The 26,659-nt window shown below is 38.1% G+C and overlaps 1 protein-coding gene across 3 annotated transcripts in view; it reads left to right on the top strand.

The window, feature by feature from the left end:
• sema3ab (sema domain, immunoglobulin domain (Ig), short basic domain, secreted, (semaphorin) 3Ab) overlaps window positions 1–26,659 on the top strand; it is a 52,103-nt gene that overhangs the window by 5,686 nt on the left and 19,758 nt on the right. For all 3 annotated transcript variants that reach the window (XM_081372570.1, XM_081372571.1, XM_081372569.1), the window contains 2 exons: window positions 18,679–18,839; window positions 21,377–21,439. In XM_081372570.1, the coding sequence (XP_081228696.1) occupies window positions 18,679–18,839; window positions 21,377–21,439 (224 nt within the window). The remainder of the gene's footprint in view (window positions 1–18,678; window positions 18,840–21,376; window positions 21,440–26,659) is intronic.

The following is a 26,659-nucleotide window of genomic DNA, read 5'->3' as shown; positions in this document are numbered from 1 at the left end:
GTAGGATTGAAGAAAACGTACACTCTTCACTTCCAATATAAGTTAGATCAAATATATAAGGAATGCACCTTAATATGACATTAAGATATAAACAAAGTTTTCATATGGTAATGTTTATTGTAGAATTTTATTATTATTATTATTATACAAAAGTACACTGTAAAAAGTGAATGTTCTTTTGTTACTTGAATTTTCAAGTAAATTTTCAAGAGCTGAATTTTTAATTATTTATTTTATTTTATTCATTTGTATTACACTCAAAGGAACACTCAAAGACATAATGGTTTTCATTCTATGAAAATGCGATTTACTACTGTATACTCTAACCATCACAGAAACTTGTTGACATTATCATATTATGCTAAACATGGTTTTACTGAATTAAATGCCTTTCAAATATTGAGGACCACTTCAAATGTCCTCACGTGATCTTTTTTTTTTTTTTTTTTGCGTTCCTCGCAAGGGTGGTATCAGTGTCCCCTCTGAGCCAAAAGTTCCCAGGGCAGGTTAACAATAACACGTTTACATTAATGTGAAGTGGTGTGGAAATGCATAAAGAACATGAGAATCTGTGGCTGCACGTTGGTGTAACTTGTACAGAAACAAGAGATTGGCTACTTCAGTGCGAGCGTGTGTGTGTGCAAATTTGTGTGATGGAATAATGTTTTTAGTGTAAAGCTATCCCATTCCAAAGTGAATGTTTTAAGACGGCTATAATCTCATGAAGGAATGAGAGAAGTTTTATTTCACTTTAATTAAGCTTTTAATTCACAAACACGCCAAGAATCTGGTGTTGGGTTGCGTTTGCAGCATGCGAACTCTATCCTCTTCAGAAATAAAGCCACAGCGTTAGAACGCACACACCTAAAACAATACTCCGCCAAATTCCTGTGAAATGGAAAACATTTATGCCAGAATACAGTTTTCCCCTTGGAAAGCAAAAAGACATGATGAAAATTGGATTAGATTTGATTTTAGGTATTTTATTGCCTTAAAATCATATTTGGACCCTGTGGAAAGGGTTTAAACGATCACGTACGCAAATAATCAGAACTCCAGATTTGATTAGATGGACATGCATGCTGAGATGAATGGAAAAAGGTGAGTGTGTAGCACTCATGTTTCGTTTGCCCACACACACACACACACACACACACACACACACATGTGCCCCGCAGAGAGTGCAGGCAGTATGTAGGGTAGGGAAGTTTATTTTTATCAGCTTCAGATGGGACCGTTCCTCTGCCTCCACCTGCCCTCCCCTCATTGCTTGGGCTCTCAGAGGTTTTTCCACAACAATAGATGAATGGAATTATACAGAGAGATGGTCTCAGTGGTTTGAAGAGGAAGAGAGCTCTTCTCCTGGCATAGTCCTGTTTGTGTGCTGTTTAAACTGGTGAGGTTCAGAATAGCAGCATGTCTAAAGCCACTTCCTCCTGTGTGACTGCGTGCTGGTGCTGTAGATTACCCACAATGCCAGGCAGGGGCACCGTATGTTCTGAAATCTCAAATATAAAACATTGCCTGTTTTTGTCCTGACTCAGCTAAGTTATGATACAGTACCGTTGAAAAGTTTTGGGTTAATACGATTTTTATTTTATTATTTTTTAAAGAAAACTCTTATGCTCACCAAGGCTGCATTTATTTTATAAAAATAACTGTAAATTACCAGTATGTTAAAAAAAACAGTAAGATTATGAAATATTATTATAATTTTAAATAGCTGTTTTCTATTTGAAGATATTTTAAAATGTAATTTATTTCTGTGATGGCAAAGCTGAATTTTCAGCATCATTACTCCAGTCTTCAGTGTCACATGATCCTTTTGAAATCATTCTAATATGCTGATTTGCTGCAATGGAAACATTTCTTATTATCATTCAAAAACAGTTAGTATTTTTGTGGTATTCTTTTTTCAAGATTCGTTGATGAATAGAAAGTTCAAACGAAAAACATGTATTTGAAATAGAGATTTTATGTAACATTTTAAATGTATTTACTGTCACTTTTAATTGATTTAATGCAACCTTACTGAATAAAAGTATTCATTCTTAAAAAAAAAAAAATCTTACTGACCCCAAAATTGAAGCATGTTGCATTTTGGAAATACTGTTTTCTTTTAACTATACTCTTCTCTTTTCCACCATGTTGAAAGGCTAGCGATCATCAATATAAATTCATACACATTTTAATCAATAATTTATGCAGATTCCTTATAGACTTTGGGCCCTTATTTTAACGATCTGAAACGCAAGTATCAAACGCAAGTAACTTTGTGGGCGGATATCGGGCGCTGTTACTATTATATCGGCGGGATAAATTACTCTTGTGCCCGACGCAAATCTAAAATGGGTTGGTCTGAAGTAGCTACATTACTCATAGGTGTAGTTTGGGCGTAACGTGAAATAAACCAATCAAAGCATCATCTCACATTCCCTTTAAGAGCAGGAGCGCTTGTTCCATGACTATGGGATGAATATAGTATCAAAATGATTAACACGTGCAATCACTATAATCCATGAACTTGATAAAGGTTGCAGATATGTTTTACTATCTACAACCAAATGTCTTTCAACTTGCGTGTGCAAAATTCAAAATTGAATGAATGTGTAGCAATTTGTACAACTAGAGACATTTTTGTGAATACAAATGTTTTCTTTTGTATTAGTGTATCATAATTTGTGCATGCAACAAAGAAGATGTGCGTTTGTGGATCAGGTGACACACGTGCATTCATTGACTCGTTTCTGAGTCAATCTCATTTGGATTTTGAGACTTTCCTTTCGTGGTTTTTAAGCATTTCACAAGCCACACACAAACAACTACAAATGAATAGGCCTGATGCTAATAATTGATGTGTGCACACCCATTTATTTGACAAATTCACAAATGTGTGTCACTACATTTAAACTAATACAATACAACTTGTGTGTGCAAAATCTAGAAATGTATGAATGTGCAGCATTCTGTACAAATAGAAACATAGTTGTTGAAACACAACCTGTATCGACACGCATTTGTGGATCGACACGCGTGTATTCATTGACTCGTTTCTGAGTCAATCCTATTTGATTCATTTGGATTTTGAGACTTTCATTTCGCCGGTTTAGTCCTGCACGATCCACACACAGCTGTGTGAGAAAACCTGCTACCACTAGATGCACGAGTCTGCTAAAACAGAGAACGGCACCGTAATCAAGCATTCTTTTCTCATATAATACGCTTAATGTGGCTTAAGAAAGTGATATTGAAGCACCAAATTTAGTACACAATATAGGCTTAACTTATTAATAAAGCATACAGTACTTTGTAGAGGCAAACAGATTATGAACAACACCAATAGAACCACAAAGAAAACTGGAAGTACTTGGAAAGAAGTAAAATAAATGAACAGAATGTGTTTTTTTGGGAACAGCCACGGAATGTGATGGATAAGGCACATTTAAACTATTTTACAGATTGTTTGGGTCGATTTCCATCCTTTGCAATCAATATTTAAACATTTATAAATTGTAGGGTATAAAAATATCCTGAGAATAGAATTAGGTTCACAGCACCAGAGAGTAATCTTGACAGCACTCGCAAGAAAATGGATGCGAATCAAATTCACAAATATTACACCATTTAAACATTATTGAAAATACATAGGCTATCGAGTAACTAAAACAATCTTTGTCAAAGATGTTACGAACCTGTGTTTTTAAAATGCTCGTTGGAAAAGGGGTAAGCAACATAAAAGAACACGTGAGGCAAAGTGCAGTTTAAACATTTATTATACGGCTATATGCCTCATTCTGTTTCACACTCTTCTTCTATACTCAACAGGAGCCATTAGGGGGACAGGTGCGCAGCCTAACAAGAGAAAGAAGAGAGAGAGAAACTAATCAGAGCACAGAAACAGATACACACAAAAATACAAATACAACACTCATAAGGCTTAGGCCGTAACAAAGAACATACTTGTTTGTTCACAATTTAAACATTCTTGATTCCATTTGTTTAATTTCAAGATCTGAGGTGAATTAATTAATTTTAACGTCGCAGAAAAATAGAAACCGTTTCTAAAATAGAATCGTCGCGTGTCGCCGTCGCGGCTGGTTAGGACAAAAACTCTGATTAACATTGTAAAGATACCTTTTATCGCACGTCACGGCATCGCGTGTAGTTAGCACATGGTGTAATATGACTTGGCATTACCGAGTTGTCTCAGAGGCCTCGTTTACACTGCAGATCTTGATGCCCAATTCTGAATTGTCACCTTTATCCGATTTTTTTGACCATCCGTTTACATGTTCTTTCAACTGTGACCCATATCCGATTCATGTGTTTACACTTGCCATACTATCTGAAACATCGCGCATGCTTAAAGGGTTAAATTCTCTTGCACAGATGGGCGGACGCGAAATATGCTTGATGCTAGCTCTGCGATATACGCGAAGTTCGCCAAACATCACCATGATTTTGAAGTGAAGGAGGACGAAAAGTGCCATCATTGCACATATGCTTCAGTTATTGGGAGTGAGAGAGATCTCAGGACTGGTGGGAGCATATTATGTTTAAATATTGGCTTTAACGAGGAGCTGTGGGTCCGAAATTTCTTAAAAATAGCATATTTTTTAACATTATATATATATATATATATATATATATATATATATATATATATATATATATATATATTAATATAAATATATTAATATAAATATAGTATATTACATATATATATTATGTGTGTGTATGAATATATATAAAAATCAGGCAGCTGAAACTATTTAAATAGTCTCAGGTGCCTGATTTTTTATTTCTTTGCAAAATGTTATAACATTTTAGCCCAGCTCTTTATATAAGGTTGGATATTTAAGCATGTCCAACTTTATTCGCATTCATACAGGTATCAGCATAATGTATACTGCAGATCTCAACTGCTTGATTGCTTGTATTGTTGCAAAATGTAAACTATATTATCGCCCATCTCTAATCTGATAAATGTGACTATCAGAGGCATGCAGAAATTCAGATATTATAAACATTAACATGATTTTCTGTAAAGCTGCTTTGAAACAATGTGCATTTGAAAAGCACTAAATTTGACTTGACTAGCACTGCAATGTGGACCAGACCGTTACTAGACCGATTCTCATACATCACCTCCAAAGTGATCTCCATCACACAGCTCCATCTGGAAAGCCTCGTTCTTCACAAGAACCCGTCCACAGTCAATGAAGAACATTTTGTCGGGTTGAGCACTCTGATGAATGATGATGTCACCAGCATTGAAGAACTCCTTGTCCAACTTCATCAAGATGGCTTCGGTGAATTCTTTGTTAAGCGACAAAAAACAAGCCTTTGTTCAACAGGTTGGAGCATATTTCTGCCATGATATCCTTTGAAACAGAAAACATAGCACTATTCAAAATGATTTCCATAAAAAGATACTGTTTGAGCCAAATGATTGTTTAAACAGCAGAAAAACTTAGGCCGTGTGTCCACCAAAGCGTTTTTACTCGCGGCTGGCGTGTTTTTTCAATTGTTTTCAATGGGATCGCCGCGTTTTTAAAACGCCATAAGCGCAGCGAGGCGCTGAGCGTTTTTTTCACGCTGAAGCGCCGAGTGCTCGGCGTTTTTTACAGGTCGCCGAGAGTTGAAGAATGTTCAACTTTGGGTAAAACGCAGCGCTCATCACTGTCACTTTTTACCCAACCATACAATCACAGTGGAGGAGAGGCGGGACTAATACCACACTGACCAACCGCCACATTCTTCTTGTAGCCTACAACGTCAACAGATCAGATGACAACAACAAGCATAATAACGGAACAAAATCATTTAAAACAAGAGCCAGAGAAAATACATTATATTGTATCGACATTGTTATGTAGAATCAACACAGAAACAAAATATGTGTGAAATGAGATACTAGTAACACTTTCGCGGATATTCCGTATCATAACGAGCAACGTGTCTCAACTGAAAAAAACGCAACGCTGCCAAGACGCTCTCAAACGCCCACAGCGAGACGTTTTCAGCAGAGCGCCTAGCGTTTTCAGCTGGCTAAAAACGCTTTGGTGGACACACGGCCTTATTGTGTGATATCTGAAGTTCATATTTATAAATCAATTAGAAACCTTTCTGAGCTGTTTTGACACGATGTCAAGGATGTTCTTCTTATCCCGGTGCCACTTGTACTGGGCAGTGGTACGTTGGGGCAACACTCTGGGCAGCTTTTGGAACATTGTGGGGGATTATAGCTGGTTTATCTGAAATATTTATATATCATGGCATTATATCATCAGAGCCTCCTTGTATTTATTTGTTGAATAAACCAACTTAACAAGTACAAACAATAAACAACCAGCTTTAATTTTAACTCTTAAAATTCACCTTTACCTTGAATGCATTGCCAGTCGCAGACATGCTCCCAAATGCTGTGATCACCCAAGAAATAAATACAGAAAACATTACATATCGAATCACCATACTTACAATAGCTATCCACCGTTCATCCACACCTAAAAAAAAAACAAAAACAAAAGGAAATCACTTTAGTTCAGTGTAAACTACTTTTTTTCTTCATTTTTTTATAACAGTTCTTCAGTGGTGTTTGCTCATGCAAAACCTTATGCCACAATGCTAGGGTGCTGGCTAAGCCATTGCCTTTTTTGTTTTCATCTGGCAGATGAAGTAACAGCACATCATAGATTAACTAACTTTGTTGAGAAAATGAGACGTACCTCAATTTTCTCTCTTACAACCCAGCAGTCTTGGGGAAACTCTTCAATTACAGATACGAAGTACTGAACGCAAGTGTTCCAGTGCCAAATGAGGACCATCATCAGGAAAACTGAGACAATCCTGAATAACTTCTTGACTTCAAGCTGTACATCAGACACCTAAAATGATAGATAATAAAACAAAGTATCCATAGAACAGTAAGGGTGTACAAAATACAACCAAAAATGTCCTGTTGCTTGCTGGTTTATTGTGTTATGGCAGAGGAGGAAAAATGTGAGAAAATACTTTGAGTTGAGTTGTGCTGAAACTTACACTTTCCAATTCAAACCAGGATCTCAGAAGCTTTGGCACACGGAGTAAACGGATCATACTGAGAATCCTCACAAACATGAGTATCTGCACCAACTCCGAAGCCACCAGTGAAGTAGTGTCAGTGTGATCAAAATGCTCCTGTGGTGAATTGGTTGTACTGTAAGAAGTATCTCTACAATTTGATCAGTGTGAGGGATATAAACTGATGAATACAATTACCACAATAATAATGATAGTGTCGAGCGGAAATGCAGCCATCACATCAGGAATAAACCAAGACCTGAAATCCTTTCTTTTCGGATCAAGGATGACCTAGACAGAAACAGGAATGCATTGTAGGCTATCCATTTTAACCGTAGTTTAGAAAGGTAAAGCCATAATAAATAATTCATATTAGGCTACAGTATAGACATACAAGACAATGAAGGCATGTTCATACCTGACTGTCTTCACTGAAAATGCCCATTCGAAAATGAAGGCCAACATCAACACAAAACAGGTCTGAGAATACATTGAAAGCCACCCAGTATTTGTGGGCACTACCATGTATATCATCAGAAAATGCCAAGTCCAGAGGAATCGTTATAAGGTTCACAAATGTTAAGACCACCATATACACAAGATAGTAGTGCCTAAAAGACTTTTTAGATCACTGTGATGGCATTAATGGCACATTGACAGACACAAGAACACATTACATCCTCATGACACATTTATTTATTTAAATAAATAGTGATAATGCCGAAGAAGACTTATATACCTTGAATTACCATGCAAAAACATAGTACATATCACATAGTATCATTAGTAGCACACGTTATGTATTAATTTCAATTGAAGTGTATTTTTTTATTTATTTTATCATTACATTTTATATTACTTATATTTCTTTAAATTTAAATCGCGTGTATTAAAAATGTGAAAGTGAAATGTGTATTTAAATTGTGTTTGATTTTATTAAGATATTAAAAAAATATATTTGTTCAGTGTAATCAGTTATCGTCTGTCATTCATGTTCACTAACGTTAATAACCGCCCTAGAGATAAAACAAGACGTCATAATATAGCCTATATAAATATATATTTTTACGTTACAACGATCACACTCCTAATTAAGTTACCATATGCTGATGCTGAATAATCCGAAACTGAATTACGTTAGCTTGGTTAATATAAAATATGGTGAGCGTTAGTTTCCAGGCAAGTGAGTCTGTGTTAACGTTAACTTACCTGAAGTGACTCCGTGGGTTCAAGACCCTGCGGTGGGTTTCACCTTCAGTTTCTTTTTTCTCTTCATTTTCGTTCCCTTTAACACACTGATCGTCTTCCTTTTACGAGATCTTTAAATTCCGACCAGCTTGTTTTTCCCTGACCACTTGAGCTATTTTCCTTCAGCATCGCGACTGAGAAACTGCCTGGTAAAAAACAGACCGCAGAAGTATTTGTTATTTGTTTCTGTTTGAATTTTAGAATGATGCGATTGCGAACTGTCGCGTCGCGTGACAGTCTAGCAGTGATGGCTACAGTTTTTTAAAACTTTGTTTGTTCACTGGATTGTTTTCAGTGGATTGACTTATTTGTTGCAATATATTAAGAAATTATCCTGAAATCTTAAAGACATTTTCGTGGACAAATTTAAGTACACTCCATGCTCCAATGACAACCATTAAACCACACGCGCGCGCGCGCACACGCACACATTATGGGTGTTGTTCATAATCTGTTTTTCCTCTACAAAGTATACTTTATTAATAAGTTAGACCTATATTGTGTACTAAATTTGGTGCTTCAATATCACTTTCTTAAGCCACATTAAGCGTATTATATGAGAAAAGAACGCATGATTACGGTGCCGTTGTCTGTTTTAGCAGACTACTGCCATCTTGTGGTAGCAGGTTTTCTCAGACAGCTGTGTGTGGATCGTGCAGGACTAAACCGGCGAAATGAAAGTCTCAAAATCCAAATGAATCAAATAGGATTGACTCCGAAACGAGTCAATGAATACACGCGTGTCGATCAAATGCACTTTCTTGTTGCATGCACATATTCTGACCTACATTAATACAATATCGAGGTTTTGTATTAACAACTATGCAGTGTTGTGCGTGAACGAGTTCAAAAGAACGCGTTCATTGAACACGCTCATTTTTTCGTGAACGTTGAACTAAACGCAACACATTTTTTAATAAAGAACTTGAACGTGAATTAGTTCACATTATGTGTCATGAACGGCACACATCGCTGTAAATGAACGTTGGAATTTGTTTTCCATTGAAAACTGAGTGACATCTGTTTTCTCTTTTGAAACGCAACGAGAGAAAGTTCCTCCCTCCTGTATTCTCGCTGGTGCCGCTTAAATCATGTATCACCAGACAAAAATGGTTTTGACATTGTGTGCGCAATGCATTGCGGGCAACGTAGTGTCCGACTGAGAATAGTTGAATAGCATACTGGCTTCCGCACAACGTTACCCGTGATGAATTGCAGCAGAGCGGGGTAGGCATAGCAACGCCGCGTAGCAGGCAACGACGAGAGCGCGGAGGGCTAGAGGAGCGAGAGAGAGAGAGACAGACCAAAGACGAGAGTGAGAGAAAGCGCTGCAATTTAAAAAAAAATGGCTAGTGGAAGTGATGGCACGGAGACGGACACCGATTCTCCTTATGAACATTTAAAACAATTTTACACTCTTGCAAACCAAGACCCCGACGGCAAAAATCTTACCTTTCTGTGTAAGATATGTCCACCTGCGCAGCAAAAACAAGTTAGGACATCAACAACGTCCTTCTCGAATTTGAAACGGCACATTGAGTTAAAACATCCATCCAGTGTAAATGCATATATGCACGCCCTCGAGGGTCATAAGGGAGGAAAGGGAAAAAAGACCCCCTGCCAACCCCAAACGCAAATGACACTGCCAGCAGCCTTCAAGAGGTCCGTGGTGGTCTCACAGGAGCAGGTAGATAAACTGACTATCGACTACATTGTGGAAGATTTACAACCTCTAAGCAAAGTTGAGAAACCCTCGTTCATCAGACTAGTGACAGGTTTGCAACCAACCAGACATGTGCCTTCAAGAAAGCAAGTGCAGGGACTACTGAATAGAGAATTTAAGGAGGTTATCAATAAATTAAAAAGTGAACTTGCCGAGCTTGATTTTGTTTGCACAACAGCTGATTGCTGGTCAGCTGTCAACAAGGGATTCATGGGCATTACAGTTCATTGGCTTGACAAACATGATCCATCACTCAGGAAATCAGCTGCACTTGCATGCCGTCGTGTCAGGGGGTCACACACATATGATGTACTGGCAAAAGTACTGGCAGAGGTGTACAAGGAATTTAAAATCCAGAACAAAATTGTGTGCACAGTGACAGACAATGCCTCAAATTTTGTTAAGGCATTTAACTGTTTTGGAGAGGGTGTTGCTATTACAGCTGCGGCTGCAGCTGCTGATGAAACAGTGGAAGAGGCTTCTGTCCAGGCAATTGACAGTTTGGATGATGGTGATGGTGATGATGATGATGATGATGGGCTTGAGCCAGCACCCCTCTCAGCGTTAGAGGATCCCTGCCTCCCCCCTCACAGAAGGTGCATGGCCCACACCTTAAATCTTGTTGCCGCCGACACAAAGAATGTAACTGACAGGCAGTACAACACACTGGCGAGGCCTGTGTTTTCCAAAGCATGCGCTCTGTGGAACAGAGTTAAACGGAGCTCAAAAGCCTCAGATTTGGTTGAGGAAAAGCTAAAGATTGGCTTTGTCACTCCAAATAACACACGATGGAACTCAATGTTCCTCTCCATGCAGCGCCTGAGTCACATAGCCACATTGACTCCACAGGCCAGCGACCTGATAGCGCCAGGTGATCCAGCTCCTGAATATGACAGGCTGCTTCTGCACAACGTCTGTGATGAGTTCGGCCTTCGGCGGTTTTCCCCACAGGAGATTGATTTCATCCATAACTTTGTGAGTGTGATGCATCCCTTAGCCGCTGCACTAAACATTCTTCAAGGGGAGAAAAACACATTCCTTGGGTACCTGGTGCCTACAATTGTGCAGCTGAAAAATGACTTGAGAGGGCTGCTGGATGAGAGCTCAAAGCCTACAGCTACAGAAGGTCTGGCTGCATGTCGTCCTCTCATCCAAACCATGATTCAGGCAATCTGCAAAAGATTGGATGACAGGCTTGAAGAAAAAGAGAACATCCTGGCAGCTGTACTACTCCCAATGTTCAAGTTGGACTGGGTGTCGGATGACATTCAGCGCTTGCAGTACAGAGTGATGCTGAAGCAAGAAGTGCAATCTATCTCTGTGGTGGAGTCTGAACAAGCGCAAACCTCTGCAACAGAGAGAAAAAGCAGTGCTTCCTCCTTTTTTAAATTCAGTCGAAGCCCAGTAACAGTCACCAAGTCCGAGGTGGACATGTACCTGGATGCCCCAACTGCTGACAACTTCAATGAGTACACAGTCCTACCCAAGCTGAAAAAGCTGTTTGTGAAGTACAACACAGCAATCCCGTCAAGTGCTCCAGTGGAGAGGCTGTTCAGCACTGGTGGCCAGATATTTAGGCCCAGGAGAAACCGATTGGGAGATGCCAACTTCGAAAAACAGTTGGTGTTGAATGCAAACAAAAAACTCTTTGGACTGACCTGAGGGGAGAAAGAAGTATCCAGGGGGTGGGGTTCAGTTTTCAGTTCGCACTAGTGTAACCATGTTCCTGTAGATCATGTCCCCAGCACTGAATTGAAAAGGTCACCAACTACTGTATGAAAGTTGAAGTTACCTACCTAAAGTTGCATAAAGTTCCATCTTACACAAAGTTACATCTTAAAAATCACTGTATCAACCATAAAGATACGCAGTTTCCTTAAAAATAAAGTTTTTTGTGCCTTTGAGTTTTGCCTTCATTACCTTCATTAAAGAGTTTTGCTCATTTCATACACACACATATGTATATATAATATCATATATATCAAATAATATATACATATTTCATATTATATATTCTTTTTTTAATTAAATGCTGGTAGATTTCATTGCACTAAGTATAGAACTGGTCTACCTTGTCTGTACTGCTGCAAGTTTCATCACCTGGTAAGAAACCCACAATTGCAGTGTCATGAGCAAATGTCTACAATGAGCAGCTTCAAAGAACGTATAGTGATTTCTAGCTCGTAGTGTGAAAAAAAGTATTTATTTGAATATCTCACGAAAAAAGTAAAATGAACTGAACTTTGAACTAGTTCAGAATTAAAATTGTGAACTTTGAACGTGAACTGTTCACTTTGAGCATGTATGAACTGAACTTGAACTAGTTCAGAAAAGCTGTGAACTGGCACAACACTGCAACTATGTCTCTATTTGTACAAAATGCTGCACACATTCATGCATTTCTGGATTTTGCACACACAAGTTGTGTTGTATTGTATTAGTTTAAATGTAGTGACACACATTTGTGAATTTGTCAAATAAATGGGTGTGCACACATTAATTATTAGCATCAGGCCTATTCATTTGTAGTTGTTTGTGTGTGGGTTGTGAAATGTTTAAAAACTGCGAAAGGAAAGTCTCAAAATCCAAATGAGATTGACTCAGAAAAGACGTCATTGAATGCACGTGTGTCACCTGATCCACAAACGCACATCTTCTTTGTTGCATGCGCAAATTATGATACACTAATACAAAAGAAAACATTTGTATTCACAAAAAATGTCTCTGTTTGTACAAATTGCTACACATTCATTCAATTTAGAATTTTGCACACGCAAGTTGAAAGACATTTGGTTGTAGATAGTAAAACATATCTACAACCTTTATCAAGTTCATGGATTATTATAGGGCTTGCACATGTTAATCATTTTGATTCTATATTCATCCCATACATGGCGGATTGCTATTATAACGGCAGATTTGCCAGGCGCACGCCAGGAGCGGTTCACAGCCGAGGAGACCAACGTGCTCGTCAGGGCCGTAAAAGACAGACAAGTGACATTGTATGGGAATGGGAGAAACCCACCCAAATAAGCTTCGGTTATACAGGCGTATAATAATTTTGGTAAATGTGTAAGCTAGATTTATGCCTATTTTTTCTTCATGGACACCACAATGATTTCCCTCATGTGGAATATGTTTCCTTGTAATTATGTATGGTTTGCAAAAATGATAACTGCTGCGTCTGTGTGTAGATGAGAGAAGCAAAGTTTATGCGCATTGTGCACACGCTACATTATGGCCAAGCATGCGCCCTTAAAATAGCATCTGAATGCGCCACTGAAAACGCGCCACTGACTTTAGACTAGGTTTTTCCTGGTCTGTGGCGGAATTGTTTTCTGGAACTGCTAAATAGCACCAGGGAACGTTTGCGCCGGAACATGCCGCCTCTTTTCGCTGAAGCGCCCCCGGGAGCACAAGTTCATTCCCTAATTTACCAACGTGCGTCTGTGGAGGGAAAAGTCCGCTGTGCGTCGGGTGCAAAATAGGAATGAAACATGCGTCGGTGTACAAAGTCAATTGCGCTGGGTGCAAGATAGGGCCCTTTAACTTTTTATTAGTTATTTTTTATTATTATTTATTAGTTCATGAACAAACCTACACTTATTATCCTGGAACTGAAATGTTTTTCTGTAGCATCAGTATTCTGATGATAGTAATTAAGTCAGGACAATTTCTTAGTTAACTTAATTTCAGATTCGATTCCTAAAGTTATACATTTGATCCCCACAATCTTGAAAATTTGGTTACATTCTTGTAGACTGAAACTCTTTGGTGTTCCTTGTCTTTGTTTCTGACAGCTCAAACCCTTGATTCTGAGAACTTGTTCCTCAGGGTGTTCTCAGGCAATCTGTAATAGATAAATAACTCTGGGCTAAATGATGATTGCAGCTCATGCAGTATTGATTCACACAGCAACTGTCACTATAGTTAAATCTGAGCGAAACCTGCCAAAAACAAAAACTCAGGCTCATTAGAAAAACATGCCTCTACCTACATTTCGGCAATACGCAAAAAAAACCCCAAAAAAACCTTCTTATTCAAATCACTGCAGTGGCAGAAAAACTCAATCAACTTTTATTCCTTTTCACACAAATTATGATTGCAGGGGCAGATTATCAATGAATGAAGATTCATTATGACCTCAAAACACTTTTACCATAGTTCACGAATTGTAAACTAATACATTTTGACATCACATAACAAGCTCCAAATGCACTAAAGAGTCAAACATTATGACCAGTCTCAGATGAAGTGAATATCATTGATCATCTCCTAACAAGGCCACGTATTAAGTTCTGGGTAGATTAGATGGTAAGCAAACAATCAGTTCTTGTTATCAACATCCCATGTTGGTTGCATGAAAAAATGAGCAGAAATAAAGATCTGAGCGACTTTGACAAAGGACAAATTGTTATGGCACAGCGACTGGGTTAGAGTATCTCTCAAACGGCGAGGCTTGTGGGTTGTTCCCGGCCAGCAGTGGTGAGAATATACCAACAGCGATCCAAGGAGGGTCAAACCACAAACGAGCAACACGGCCCAAGGCTCATCGCTGCACACGGGCAACGAAGGCTATTACGTCTGGTACGGGCCAACAGAAGGTCTACTGTGGCACAAGTGACTATGATAACCCCTGCCATTGAAAGCACCTACAACTGGACCTTGGAGCAGTAAAAGAAGGTCATCTGGTCTGATGAGTCCCATTATTACATAACGTGGACGGCCATGTAATTGTGTGCCGTCTACCTGGGGAAGTGATGGCACCAGGATGCATTTTGGGATGATGACAAGTCGGTGGAGGGAGTGTGATGCTCTGGGCAATGTTTTGCTAGGAAACTCTGGGTTCGGCCATTCATGTTCAAATTTGATACATGCCACCTACCTAAACATTGTTGCAGACCAGGTACACCCCTTCATGACAACGGTGTTCCCTGGTGGAAGTGACCTCTTTCAGCAGGATAATGCACCCTGCCACACTGGACATGTTCTTCAGGAATGTTTTGAGGAACATGATGAAGAGTTCAAGGTGTTCACAATTTCCCAGGATCCCAAGGTGTTGAACCTCCAAATTCCCCAGATCTCTATCCAATTGAGCATCTGTGGGATGTGCTGGGCCAACAAGTTCTAACGTCTTGGTGCCAGATACCACAGGACGTCTTCAGAGGTCTTGTGGAGTCCATGACTCAGTGGGTTGGTGGTGTTTTGGCAGCACACGGATGACCAACAGCATATTAGGCAGGTGGTCATAATGTTTTGGCTCGTCGGTGTATGAATGGCTTTTCTGACATCGTTAACTTGCTCACACTTGTGATGCGCACATGTGTCTTTGTGAAAGACTTGTAGACGTGAGCTAAAATGGCAGGGTTGCTTCAGCAAATGCGTTTTTATCTCACATTTGTTATTATTATTATTATTATTATTAGAGAAGTAACCTTTTTGGCGCCACTTGTCAAACATTTAAGTTCTTAACGAACTGCCGCGATAAAACGTTGCCAGATTCACGTTCATCTGTTTCAGATAAAACTGACTCTGCATTTTGCACCACTCACTGGATATTTCATTTTGAAAGTGTACAAGAAGCAAATTAATATAATTTAGTATCAAGCTACTTAAAATCATTTTGCAAAAATATCACCACAGGCACGCCAAGTTTTGTTAGTTCTCTCTCTCTCTTTCTCTCTCTCTCTGTGTGTGTGTGTGTGTGTGTGTGTGTGTGTGTGTGTGTGTGTGTGTGTGTGTGTAGTGTGTGTGTGTTTGTGTGTGTGTAGTGTGTGAGAGAGAGAGAGTAATGGACATAACTGATTAAAAAAGTACTTTTTTACTTGGCAGTTAAATAATAAATCGCATGTTCACATTTTAAGCAAAATCAGTTGTTGTTTTTTTTACTCAAGGTTGTGAACTTCATGTTTTCAGATGGCATTTGATTACCAAGCCCAATTAAACGCACTTCTCACACCTCTACCTGATCACACGCTCACTAAGACATGCACAATGAACTACTTACATGATGTTCTACCTTTGGAATCTGATTTATGTGTCTGTTAATGCCCTGGCAACAGTCAGGATCATAACAGAGGTGCTAATAAATGTAAACAGTAAATCATGCTTTGTTTTCCCCTGACTGATTAAAAACTTGTGTAAAGTTGATTGATTTATTGTTTCGATAATGACGCGCACAAGAAAAACAAAGCCACACTGTTTCAAAATGATCACACAAACACATTTGTACAGACACAAACTATTTGTTCAAATGTAATGCTTTTCAAAAGGTTCCCGATAACAGTAATCAAGTGCACTGTTAATTTCCTCTTGAAAAGTGAGTGTTTGTGATTGTTAATGGAGCCATTTTGAGATTTTAGAGAGTATTTGTGTGTGTTCTTGCTGAATGTGTTTGTGTGCCTGTTTTAATTAGACCTCTTCCATGTGTAAGTGCATTACGCAAGCGAACACTTGACAATCCGATGAGACCGCCAGTGTCAGTTGATGTTACACATTCATATGAAACCACCAAATGCAGAGAGTCACTCGTTTACACCTGAGGAAGGAGAAGTGATCATGAAACATATTAAAACAAGGATTAAAAAAAGGAAAGAGAGATTGTGATGGCAAAAAGGACGTAATTCAACCGGTTTCAATGACATACAGCTCAGAGGAAACATTGAACTTTGTGCTCTTTATTTCTTCACAGTAAGATAAATATATAGTCATACACACTCCACAAGTCCTATACATTGTCAACTTGATTGCAAAATGCATTGCTTTGAACTGCAGAGTCGTCAAGACTTTTGTTCAGTAAGTGAAGATTATGTCCCCCCCCATTTGTGTTCTGAAGATGAACGAATGCTTGTGGGTTTGGAACGACATGAGGGTGTGTGACTGATGACAGAATTTAATTTTTTGGATGAACTAACCCTGAGCACAGAGACATAGTGTCAGATTTTGTGTGTGGTTTTGGTTAATGGACGGAGTATACTGTAGCTTTTTGAACAATTTGTATTTTAAGAGGCACCATTTTTGTCTTAGAAAAAGCCTGTGTATGTGCGTGAATGCACACTTAAGTGATGGTGAGATGAATTCCTGGTGTTTCAAGTGTGTCTGAGTGTGTAAAAGGCATTCTAAATGTTTTTTAGTCATGGTGCCAAATGGAAACACCACAGGCACTACAAAATGAGCTCTCTAAACCCGAGTGAGAGATTCACTGTCATTCTCTCTTTCTCCTCTTGTCTCGCTGTCCTCTTTTAAGTAATCTCAACCCTAATCTTAACCTCTCTTCATCCTGCTCTTCTCTTCTCCTCTGTGCCACTCCACAGATTTTTTTCTTTCCATTCTCACACTCTCCTCCTTCACTCTTTAATTTATCCTGTTCCTCATCTTTTTCTGTTCACACTCTTTGAAAAACTCTTCAGGCACACTGAATTCTGTTCTGACATAGAAGTACATTATACTGTATGTCTTCTATGTCAGAATATATATTACTTCCCTTAAAGACACATGCTGTAATTATAGCTTACTGTTCATTAAAGAAATAGTTCACCCACCAATAGAAATTCTCTCGTCCTTTACTCACCCTTGTGTCATGGTATGACTTTCTTTCTTCTGTGGAATATAAGGCAATGTTAGGCAGCATGTTCACAGTGTTCTTTTCAATTCAGTGCAAATATAGCATGACAAAAGTGCTCTCTAACCCTACGAAAAAGATGTAAAAGTACCATAAAATTCATTAATTGTTATTCTTACTTAGTTACTAATTATTCTAATTATTCTTACACATGTACTGCTTGATATTCTTCCTGGTGTTTATTAAAAATTATTTGATCATCTTTCTGCATCCCACATCTTTGTTGGTCTCTTCACTACGGCTACCCGTGATAATATTCCCAGTCTTCTGAGGCAATATGATAGATTTGTTTGAGGAAAAGAGATACAGTTTCAGTTATTATTCACTGAAAATTCCCTGTACCCAGATATCATCTCTGCACGCACATTTTCAAATTTGAATGTAAAGATTACATTTTAATCTGTTTCTCACACAAAGCTCTATTGGATGTCTTCACAAGACTTGCTACTCTGTCATGGTCTTTTTATTATGCTTTCTTGTGGCTTGACAGCAACCATAGAGTGATTCTTTCAGAGTGATGTTTGGAACACAAGGATGAGTAAATGTAGACAGAATTGTCATTTTTGGATGAACTATTCCAATAATAATGAAAGAAAGAAATTAAATAAGAAATCTCTGGCAAATGTGTCCCATCAATGTTTTGAAGCTACTTGAAACTAATTTATACAGATTGCTTATGTATTTCATGGCTTGGCTTCATTCAGTTATTTGCTCTAGATAGAAAAAAACGATATAAAGAACAAAAGCTAAATCTACAGGCAAATATCTATGTGTATCCATGAGCATCGCCAGCTTTCCCAGCTGTATTTTAGCCAAACCACAGTCACACGTCTCACACACACTAGAGGAGAGCTGCCGTCCCTGCTGAGCTGTTCGCGGTCAGTGCCAAAGTCCATCTTTTAGCCTTCCCATCAGCCTTATAACTCTCAAATGAAGATCAAACTTGCTTTTGAAGTTTTTCTGAGACAATTTCTCTAATGTGCAATAAATCCTATATACTATGTTCACTTTTTCCCCACAGAAATGTTGGAGTCCAACAACCTTCTCACTTTCAATGGATTGGTCAACAGCTCTGCCTATCACACCTTTTTATTGGACGAGGAGAGAGGTCGGCTTTTTGTGGGGGCAAAGGACCATGTGCTGTCCTTCAACTTGGTGGACATCAACATGGACCAGCAACTGGTAAGAAAAGGGGTTAGAAGAGCTATTAAACCAATTTTGGTGATCAGCACTGCACATAGGACATCATCCAAATGAAATTGATGTAGATTTATACATTGACTTTAGGTTATTGTTAGATATGGTGAATTTGTTACAGACACTGTGTTTTGAAAGCTGATTAGATTAGAGTTTACGCAATTTTGCTGTATGTTAAAGCATGTTAAAGCTGTCAGCACTCTAAACCCTCTCAGGGATGCTGTGTCTCTCAAAATTCATCCGATTTAAACCACCACTGCTAACAAATTAAAGCTAAAATATTTCATATAACACAACACATAACACATAAAAGTTGTATGTAAAATAGATGTACTTTTAGTCTGTCTTTGTCTCTCTTTTTCTCTTGTTCTCTCTCTCTGCCTTACATACAAACACGAACACATCAGCACACAGGGGGATCTGTTTCTAGCGAAAAGAGTATGAATATTTCAGAGTAAAGCTGTCATACTGATCACATAGAGTCTGGCTGAGAGCTGCTATCCATTCACCTGGATAAATAATGAACAAAATAAACACAGCGAAGAACAGACAAACCGTACCAGGCCAAAACCACAGCCCACTTTAGCTTATATACTTTATGAACATAACCTTCACAGAACAAAGGTAACATAAATGTTACCATATGAAGAAATGCATGATATATAAGTTGTCCTAAAAAATGTACTTTAGTCAAATATCTTACATTATAAGGAACAGTTCATACAAGACATGCATTAAAGAGCAAAAAATTAAATAATAATAAATAAATATCCCTAGTAGTACCAGAAATATTTGATTTTGTGGGGACAATTTTTAGCCCCCATGAGGAAAACAGCTTATAAATCATACTAAATGAAATGTTTTAAAAATCAAAAAATGCAGAAAGTTTTCTGTGATGGGTAGGGTTAGAGTAGGAGGATATAAGGAGGATGCGTGTGTGAGCATGCGTGCGTGTGCATGTGTGCGTGTTTAAATTGAATATCTGATTTTATGAAGAAACATTTCCATGACCACTGAAGGAGGATCTAAAACAAAAACGTGGGTCGAAAAATTCAATTTTTGTCAGGAACAGTTACATCAGGGTCAAATAAGGGCAACATGCCATTTGCACGCTACCAAAGAAACTGTTCTTCCTCCATTCAAACTTCCAAATAGAGAATGCTCAGTGTTATATACAGACAGTAATCTCTCTCTATCTTTGTCTCATTCAGAAACACAGACACATTTACAATTATCTGATCAGGATGCAGTTTCACACGTTCACATCAGACAGGAGCTATATTACAGCACACTCAACTCTCTCCAGCCACAAGGAGAACGTAACTCGCTGTGACAGCAGTCCCATAGAAACCTTGTTTTTTCCCACTAATACACTGCCATTACTTTTCCACTGAATCCCTCTCACATGATTCCTAAGATTTACACATCTGGAAAGTTTTTTTTTTATTATTATTATTTTGTTCATAAGGATGAAATAAATTGATCAAAAATGGCAGCAAAACTGTTTTCAACATTGATAATAAGAAATGTTTCTTGAGCAGCAAATGTGTATATTAGAATGAGTTCTGAATGATCATGTGACACTGAAGACGAGAAATTATGCTGAAAATTTAGATTTGACATCACAGGAATAAATCATATTTTAAAATATATTCACATAGAAATCTGTTATTTTAATTTCTAATAATTGTTACAATATTAAAATTTTACTGTATTTTTGATCAAATAAATACAGCCAACCTCAAACTTTGTACACTGCCATTGCATGTTCATCTCAAGGCATTTTTTTCTGACACTCTCTAAAGTTTCATGACCCTGGAATATTCCTGAATCTACTGTAAAGTAGGTGAAAATGCATATTTAGAGGCCTACAGTTCAGTTGATTTGATACAAAAGTCTTCTCAGTAAAGGCTGGATCTAAGTGCGGTCCTCTGATAAATTCAGAGGTTTCCTTAGACTGTGTTGAAAATCATGTGCAATATGTATCTATGATTTGCTGAATAGCCTTTCATATGTATCACTGTCAACATTCAGAAAACTTGTTTAACATTACTTTTGTTTGTAATGTTTCCATTTTTTGAATTGCTATGTTGAGAAATAAAGTGTGAAATAAATTATATTAGTTAAATGAATATTATGTAATTATATTGCATTTCAAACACTTTTTGAAGATTGCTAAATTCGTTCCAAAATGGTTATCAGTGGCATCAGTAAACAGTGACCTTGATCTGTGTGTGGCACGCTGGGTGATTCAAATTGTAAATATGTTCCTGCTAAACTTGTTGCTATGCTACTCAGCATTGAGTGAACTGCTGCTGCATTAGATTTTAACCTTTTTTTAGTGTGAAAATGTGTAGCATTTATTAGCTATATTCTCTGAGGGTTAGACAACCAGAGCATAGCTTTAAGGAAAAAAAAAAATAGATAGTTAGATTATACAACGAGAAGCTTCCAACAAAAGATGTCCCTGTATTCTTTCCCCTTTAACTCTCTGTCTCTTTCTCTCTCTCTCTGACTGGTAGATATCCTGGCCTTCTTCACCTTCTCGACGAGATGAATGCAAGTGGGCTGGGAAGGACGTTCAGGTAAGTGCTTTTCTTTTGCTTTTTTTTCTTTCTTCTATCCTCTCTCTTCTGTCCCCTCCGCAACCCTGAGATCTGTCGGATAGACTTCACTGATGTATTGAATTGCTTGTTTGTCTGCAGCATTCCACTTTTCACTGTTTCATCTCTCATATATTTCTCTTTTTAGTTTTACTGTATGTGTGATATATAAACAAGATGAAACTATTAAAAATGCAGGGGCCATATTATGCACAATAATTTTGCACTTTAAAGGAACACTCCGACTTTTTGGGACTTTAGCTTATTCACAGTATCCCCCAGAGTTAGATAAGTCCATACATACCTTTTTCATTTCTGTGCGTTCTGTAAGTGTTATTTGACGCACCCACCGCTAGCCTAGCTTAGCACAAAGACTGGATGTAAATGGATAATGGTAGCATACTAATCCCAATAAGTGACAAAATAATGCAAACATTTTCCTATTTACATGTTGTGATCTGTATAGTCACAGCGTGTACAAATAACAAGGCTATATGAGACAGAGACCATTTTTAATCGTATAAATACTGGGAACTATATTCTCACTAGGCGTAGGAGCACAGCTACTTGGGCGGAGTGATTAGCGCAGCACACGAGACGCCCTGTGGTGAGGAGCAGAAAGTTCGCTCAGAGTTGGAGTAATAGAGTCAGTAATTACTAGATAGTAAATTTATAGTTTACAATCATGGGTGTTCGCTGTATTGTAAAGAGCTGCGACAATAAACAGGGGAGACCAGGTAATACTATGATGTTTCATAGAATTCCATTTCCAACCAAAAACGCTGACCTGATGAATCGATGGCTACTTGTTCTGGGTATAGATCCAAACACACATGTAAACAGCATCAATAAGTATTTCGTTTGCTCTGAACATTTTACTATAGACGACTATTTTGAAAAAATGCAAGTTACCACACGGACCATGAAACATGTGCTAAAGGATACAGCCATCCAATCGATAATAAAGACAGGACAAATTGAATCACCTGTTGCTGCGGTAAGTGTTCCGTTATGTTTTGAGATGACTAACATTAGCCATACTGTAACAGTGCCATGCTATTGTAATGTAACCTTAGTAGTGACACTTACGTGAATAGAGGCTCCGTGTATCCCCTTTATTGTTATTATCACTGTACTATGAATGATCATTATAACAAAATCACTTACTTGGTGGACAGCTGACCATTAGGTTCACTCGGCATGGGGCGTTTCTTCCAGTTGATCTTCCGTGGTAGTGACGCAAATATTTTGATTGTCATCACTCATCAAGCCTTGACATTGATGGCAATACCCGGTCCCATTCATTACAACAAAGGCACTCGGTTTCTGTCGGCATAGGTTGGCATGTTCCACATTTACACCACCAGTCCGTGTTCGTTCTGATTCTCCCTTCGACATCAATCTGTTCGGCATCTTGTCTTACAGTTTCCAAAGTTTCTAACTCCTCGTCTGTGTATTCTGGCTCAAAACTATGTGGTTCTGGATCTTGGTTTGATACACAGTAAAATTCCTCTGACAATTCCTCAAAGTCAGCCATGATCACGAGTCGCGTTCGCTACTAGCTAGTCTGTCACGCTTGTTTTGTTTACGGAACCATCAATTGTCAGGGTGTCTCGTGTGCTGCGCTAATCACTCCGCCCAAGTAGCCACTCCGCCCAAGTAGCTGTGCTCCTACGCCTAGTGAGAATATAGTTCCCAGTATTTATACAATTAAAAATGGTCTCTGTCTCATATAGCCTTGTTATTTGTACACGCTGTGACTATACAGATCACAACATGTAAATAGGAAAATGTTTGCATTATTTAGTCACTTATTAGGATTAGTATGCTACCATTATCCATTTACATCCAGTCTTTGTGCTAAGCTAGGCTAGCAGTGGGTGCGACAAATAACACTTACAGAACGCACAGAAATGAAAAAGGTATGTATGGACTTATCTAACTCTGGGGGATACTGTGAATAAGCTAAAGTCCCAAAAAGTCGGAGTGTTCCTTTAATCTTAGTCAATGTTTCTTTTACCAAAAACAGTAATAATGATTTCCCACCCTCCCACTGACCCCTATAATCTGTTCTTAAAGTCATGTTTGTGCCAAACCGTTCAGAAGTTATAAACAAAAAGAGCCATTTTATTCGATATCTCCTGACCACTAGGTGACACTGTGCCGAAATTGTTGAGGTAGCCTCCGGTCATGGTTGTCATTACACAAACCAAGTTTGGTCAGAAGCATTGCTGAGATATTGCCTTACGTCCATTTTGGCGTGCTCTTTGTCGAATTCGTTTGTGTTACTCGAGAACAGTTAGACAAATCAACTTTGGAATTTGAAAAAGAAAGAATTGGAAAATTTCTAAATGGTAATTGCTAGTTATTAGCATAAACGTGAGTGCAATTTTGGACAGTTGGTGGCACTAGATGGATTGAGTTAGAGACTCCAAATTTGCTATAGTGACAAATCACACTGTCCTCTATTTGTGTTCCAAATTTCATAACTTTCCCACAAGCGGTTCTATGGGGGAACATAGTTTTCCAGAGCGGAAGAAGAAGCAGCGGAATAATAAGAACACTAACGGTTACAATAGGTGCCTATGCACCAATGATGTTTGGCCCCCAATTACATTTTAAAATCTATTAAATTAGAAAACTATATTTCACAGTATATCTGCTTTACTGTATTTTTAGTCAAATAAATGTAAACTTGCTGAGCATAAGAGACTTCTTCAAAAACAATGTCTACACATAGTACATCAGATTTCAAAAGAGCAAAATACCCTTTTTATTGAAAGTAGCCTAAATGTAATGTTTGAGATGGATCCAAAAAAAAAAGAAATAAAAAACGATTAGTTTGCTTTTGACAGGAACCTCTCGTTCTGAGAAGGTAAAGCTGAGCTTGTCTGTCATCCATCTTTTGCTTTCACAAACAGTGTTAAAAGTTTCTCCCACAAGATCAGCTCAGCAGATGTCAATGAAATAATGAATAGAAAAAACAAATCACTGAATTGTGGGACAACGGTGTGTAAACACTTTCCAGGCATAGCTAGCATTTGCTCTCATAAATTCCAATGCGGATCCTGCCCGAGGCGCTGCCTTGAACATATAGAGCCATAGAAAGCAGCACTCAGCCCTGTTAGCATCATAAAGCGACCATAAGGTTGGTTGGTTCTCAATGGCGCTTATTTGAATTGCAATAACATGCATTGTGTGAGATTTTGATGTAAACATGTCTCGATGAATAGCATGGTACTCACTGAAAGATGGCTTTTATGTGAACGGAGGGGACCCGGTGAAAAGAGACAGATTGACTGAGGCTTGTTTGAAGTGAAGTGGGACAATGTCAATTTCAGGCCCTTTTGAGGGACGAGGAAGGCAGAAAACTGCTGGTTATGTTGAAGGATCTAAGCCGCAATTTGTAAGAAACAAAAAAGGAGTGAGATCAATGCTCATCATGAGACACAAGTCTTCACAAAAACATCTATTTATGTTGGCGGCAGTGCTGCATGTTAGGTCAAATTGCCTCTGGACTCTGAAATAACTTATTTTTAACTAAATTACTATTTATATTTTATTTCATTTTATTACAGATAGGCCTTAGAATTGATGAAGTAGAAGAAGAAGCCAGATCTTTGAGTCACGTATTATATGTTGTCATACTTTTCTTTAAACCTTTTCCACATCAGATGAGTCACTTCAGTCCGGTCCAGATGAGGCTTGCTCAGACACGTGGCTTTAACACAACTGAGGAGCTTCTGAACACACGCACACACATTTCCATAGGCAAAATCCCAGCTTGGATGCTACAGTGAAGCTGACAAACACAAACACATTCGTACACACACACACACACACACACACACACACACACACACACACACACACACACACACACACACACACACACACACACACACACACACACACACACACACACACACACACACACACACACACACACACACACACACACACACACACACACACACACACACTATCCCTGAGAGTACAGGCCATTGGGGATCTCTGGACGCCCATAACAGGATTTCCCTGCAAATGCACTAAACACTCTGCTGAAAAACTATTTCAGCTGTTGTAATATTTTCCTTTTAATGAAGCGCTTTGTGGGAGTGTGTTTGTCAGCTGTGAGCCTGTGCCGCTGTGTGTGGAATTCTGCTGTATGTGTGAGAGAGCAGGATTTTGATGCGTACAGACATTACATCCTTTTGCCACAGAGGACGTATTCAGTATTATAGGACTAAAAATGATTGGTTTAGTCCACAGATTACATTGTAACAAACACATGGTCATGCAACATTAACCTATGTGTGGGCTATATAATATTGAAGGTGATCATTTGAAAGTCATTTCCCCTCAAGATCACACAGGTGTCCTAGCAGAGTAATCACAGGTTTAGGTCAGTACATTAACTATGTTCCACTAATTAGATTGCAACCAGAAAAAAGTTTAGGGTCAGTAAGATTTTTTTTATGTTTTTGAAGGACAGTTATACTCACCAAGGCTCTATTTATTTGATCAAAACAACAGCAAAATAAAAACTGCACTTACATTTTTTCAGGATTCTTTGATTAATAGAGTTCCAAATAATTTATTTGAAATTGATTTTTTTTTGTGTAAAAAATATGACTTTTTAGTGTCACTTTTCATTCATTTAATGCATCCTTGCTGATTAAAGTATTGATTTGTTTGAAAAAAATGTTTTTTTTTTGTTTTGTTTTTTTACATTTTCACTGACAGCAAACTTTTGAATGGTAGTTTATATATATATATATATATATATATATACAGTGCAATGCATAAGTGAATACACCCATGCTAAAGTTGACTAAAAAGAGGAATAAAAAATCATATTTTGGAAATTGAACTTAATGCCTTAATTAAAAAAAATTAGGAAAAATCCAACCTTTAAGGACACCAATTTTCTTTGTGAATGAATAATGTATCATAAATAAATAAATGTTCTTCCTTAAAATACATGGTGCATAAGTGAGTACACCCCATGTTAAATTCCCATAGAGGCAGGCAGATTTTTATTTTTAAGTATTTTTTTTTTTTTTAGGATACTATGCATCCTGATAAAGATAAAGTTAAATATGATTTTTTATTCCTCTTTTTAGTCAACTTTAGCATGGGTGTATTCACTTATGCATTGCACTGTGTATATATATATATATATATATATATATATATATA

Source organism: Scardinius erythrophthalmus (assembly GCF_964197995.2).
Source record: "Scardinius erythrophthalmus genome assembly, chromosome: 8".
Lineage (NCBI taxonomy): Eukaryota > Metazoa > Chordata > Actinopteri > Cypriniformes > Leuciscidae > Scardinius > Scardinius erythrophthalmus.
This window is presented reverse-complemented; position numbering and strand designations above follow the sequence as displayed.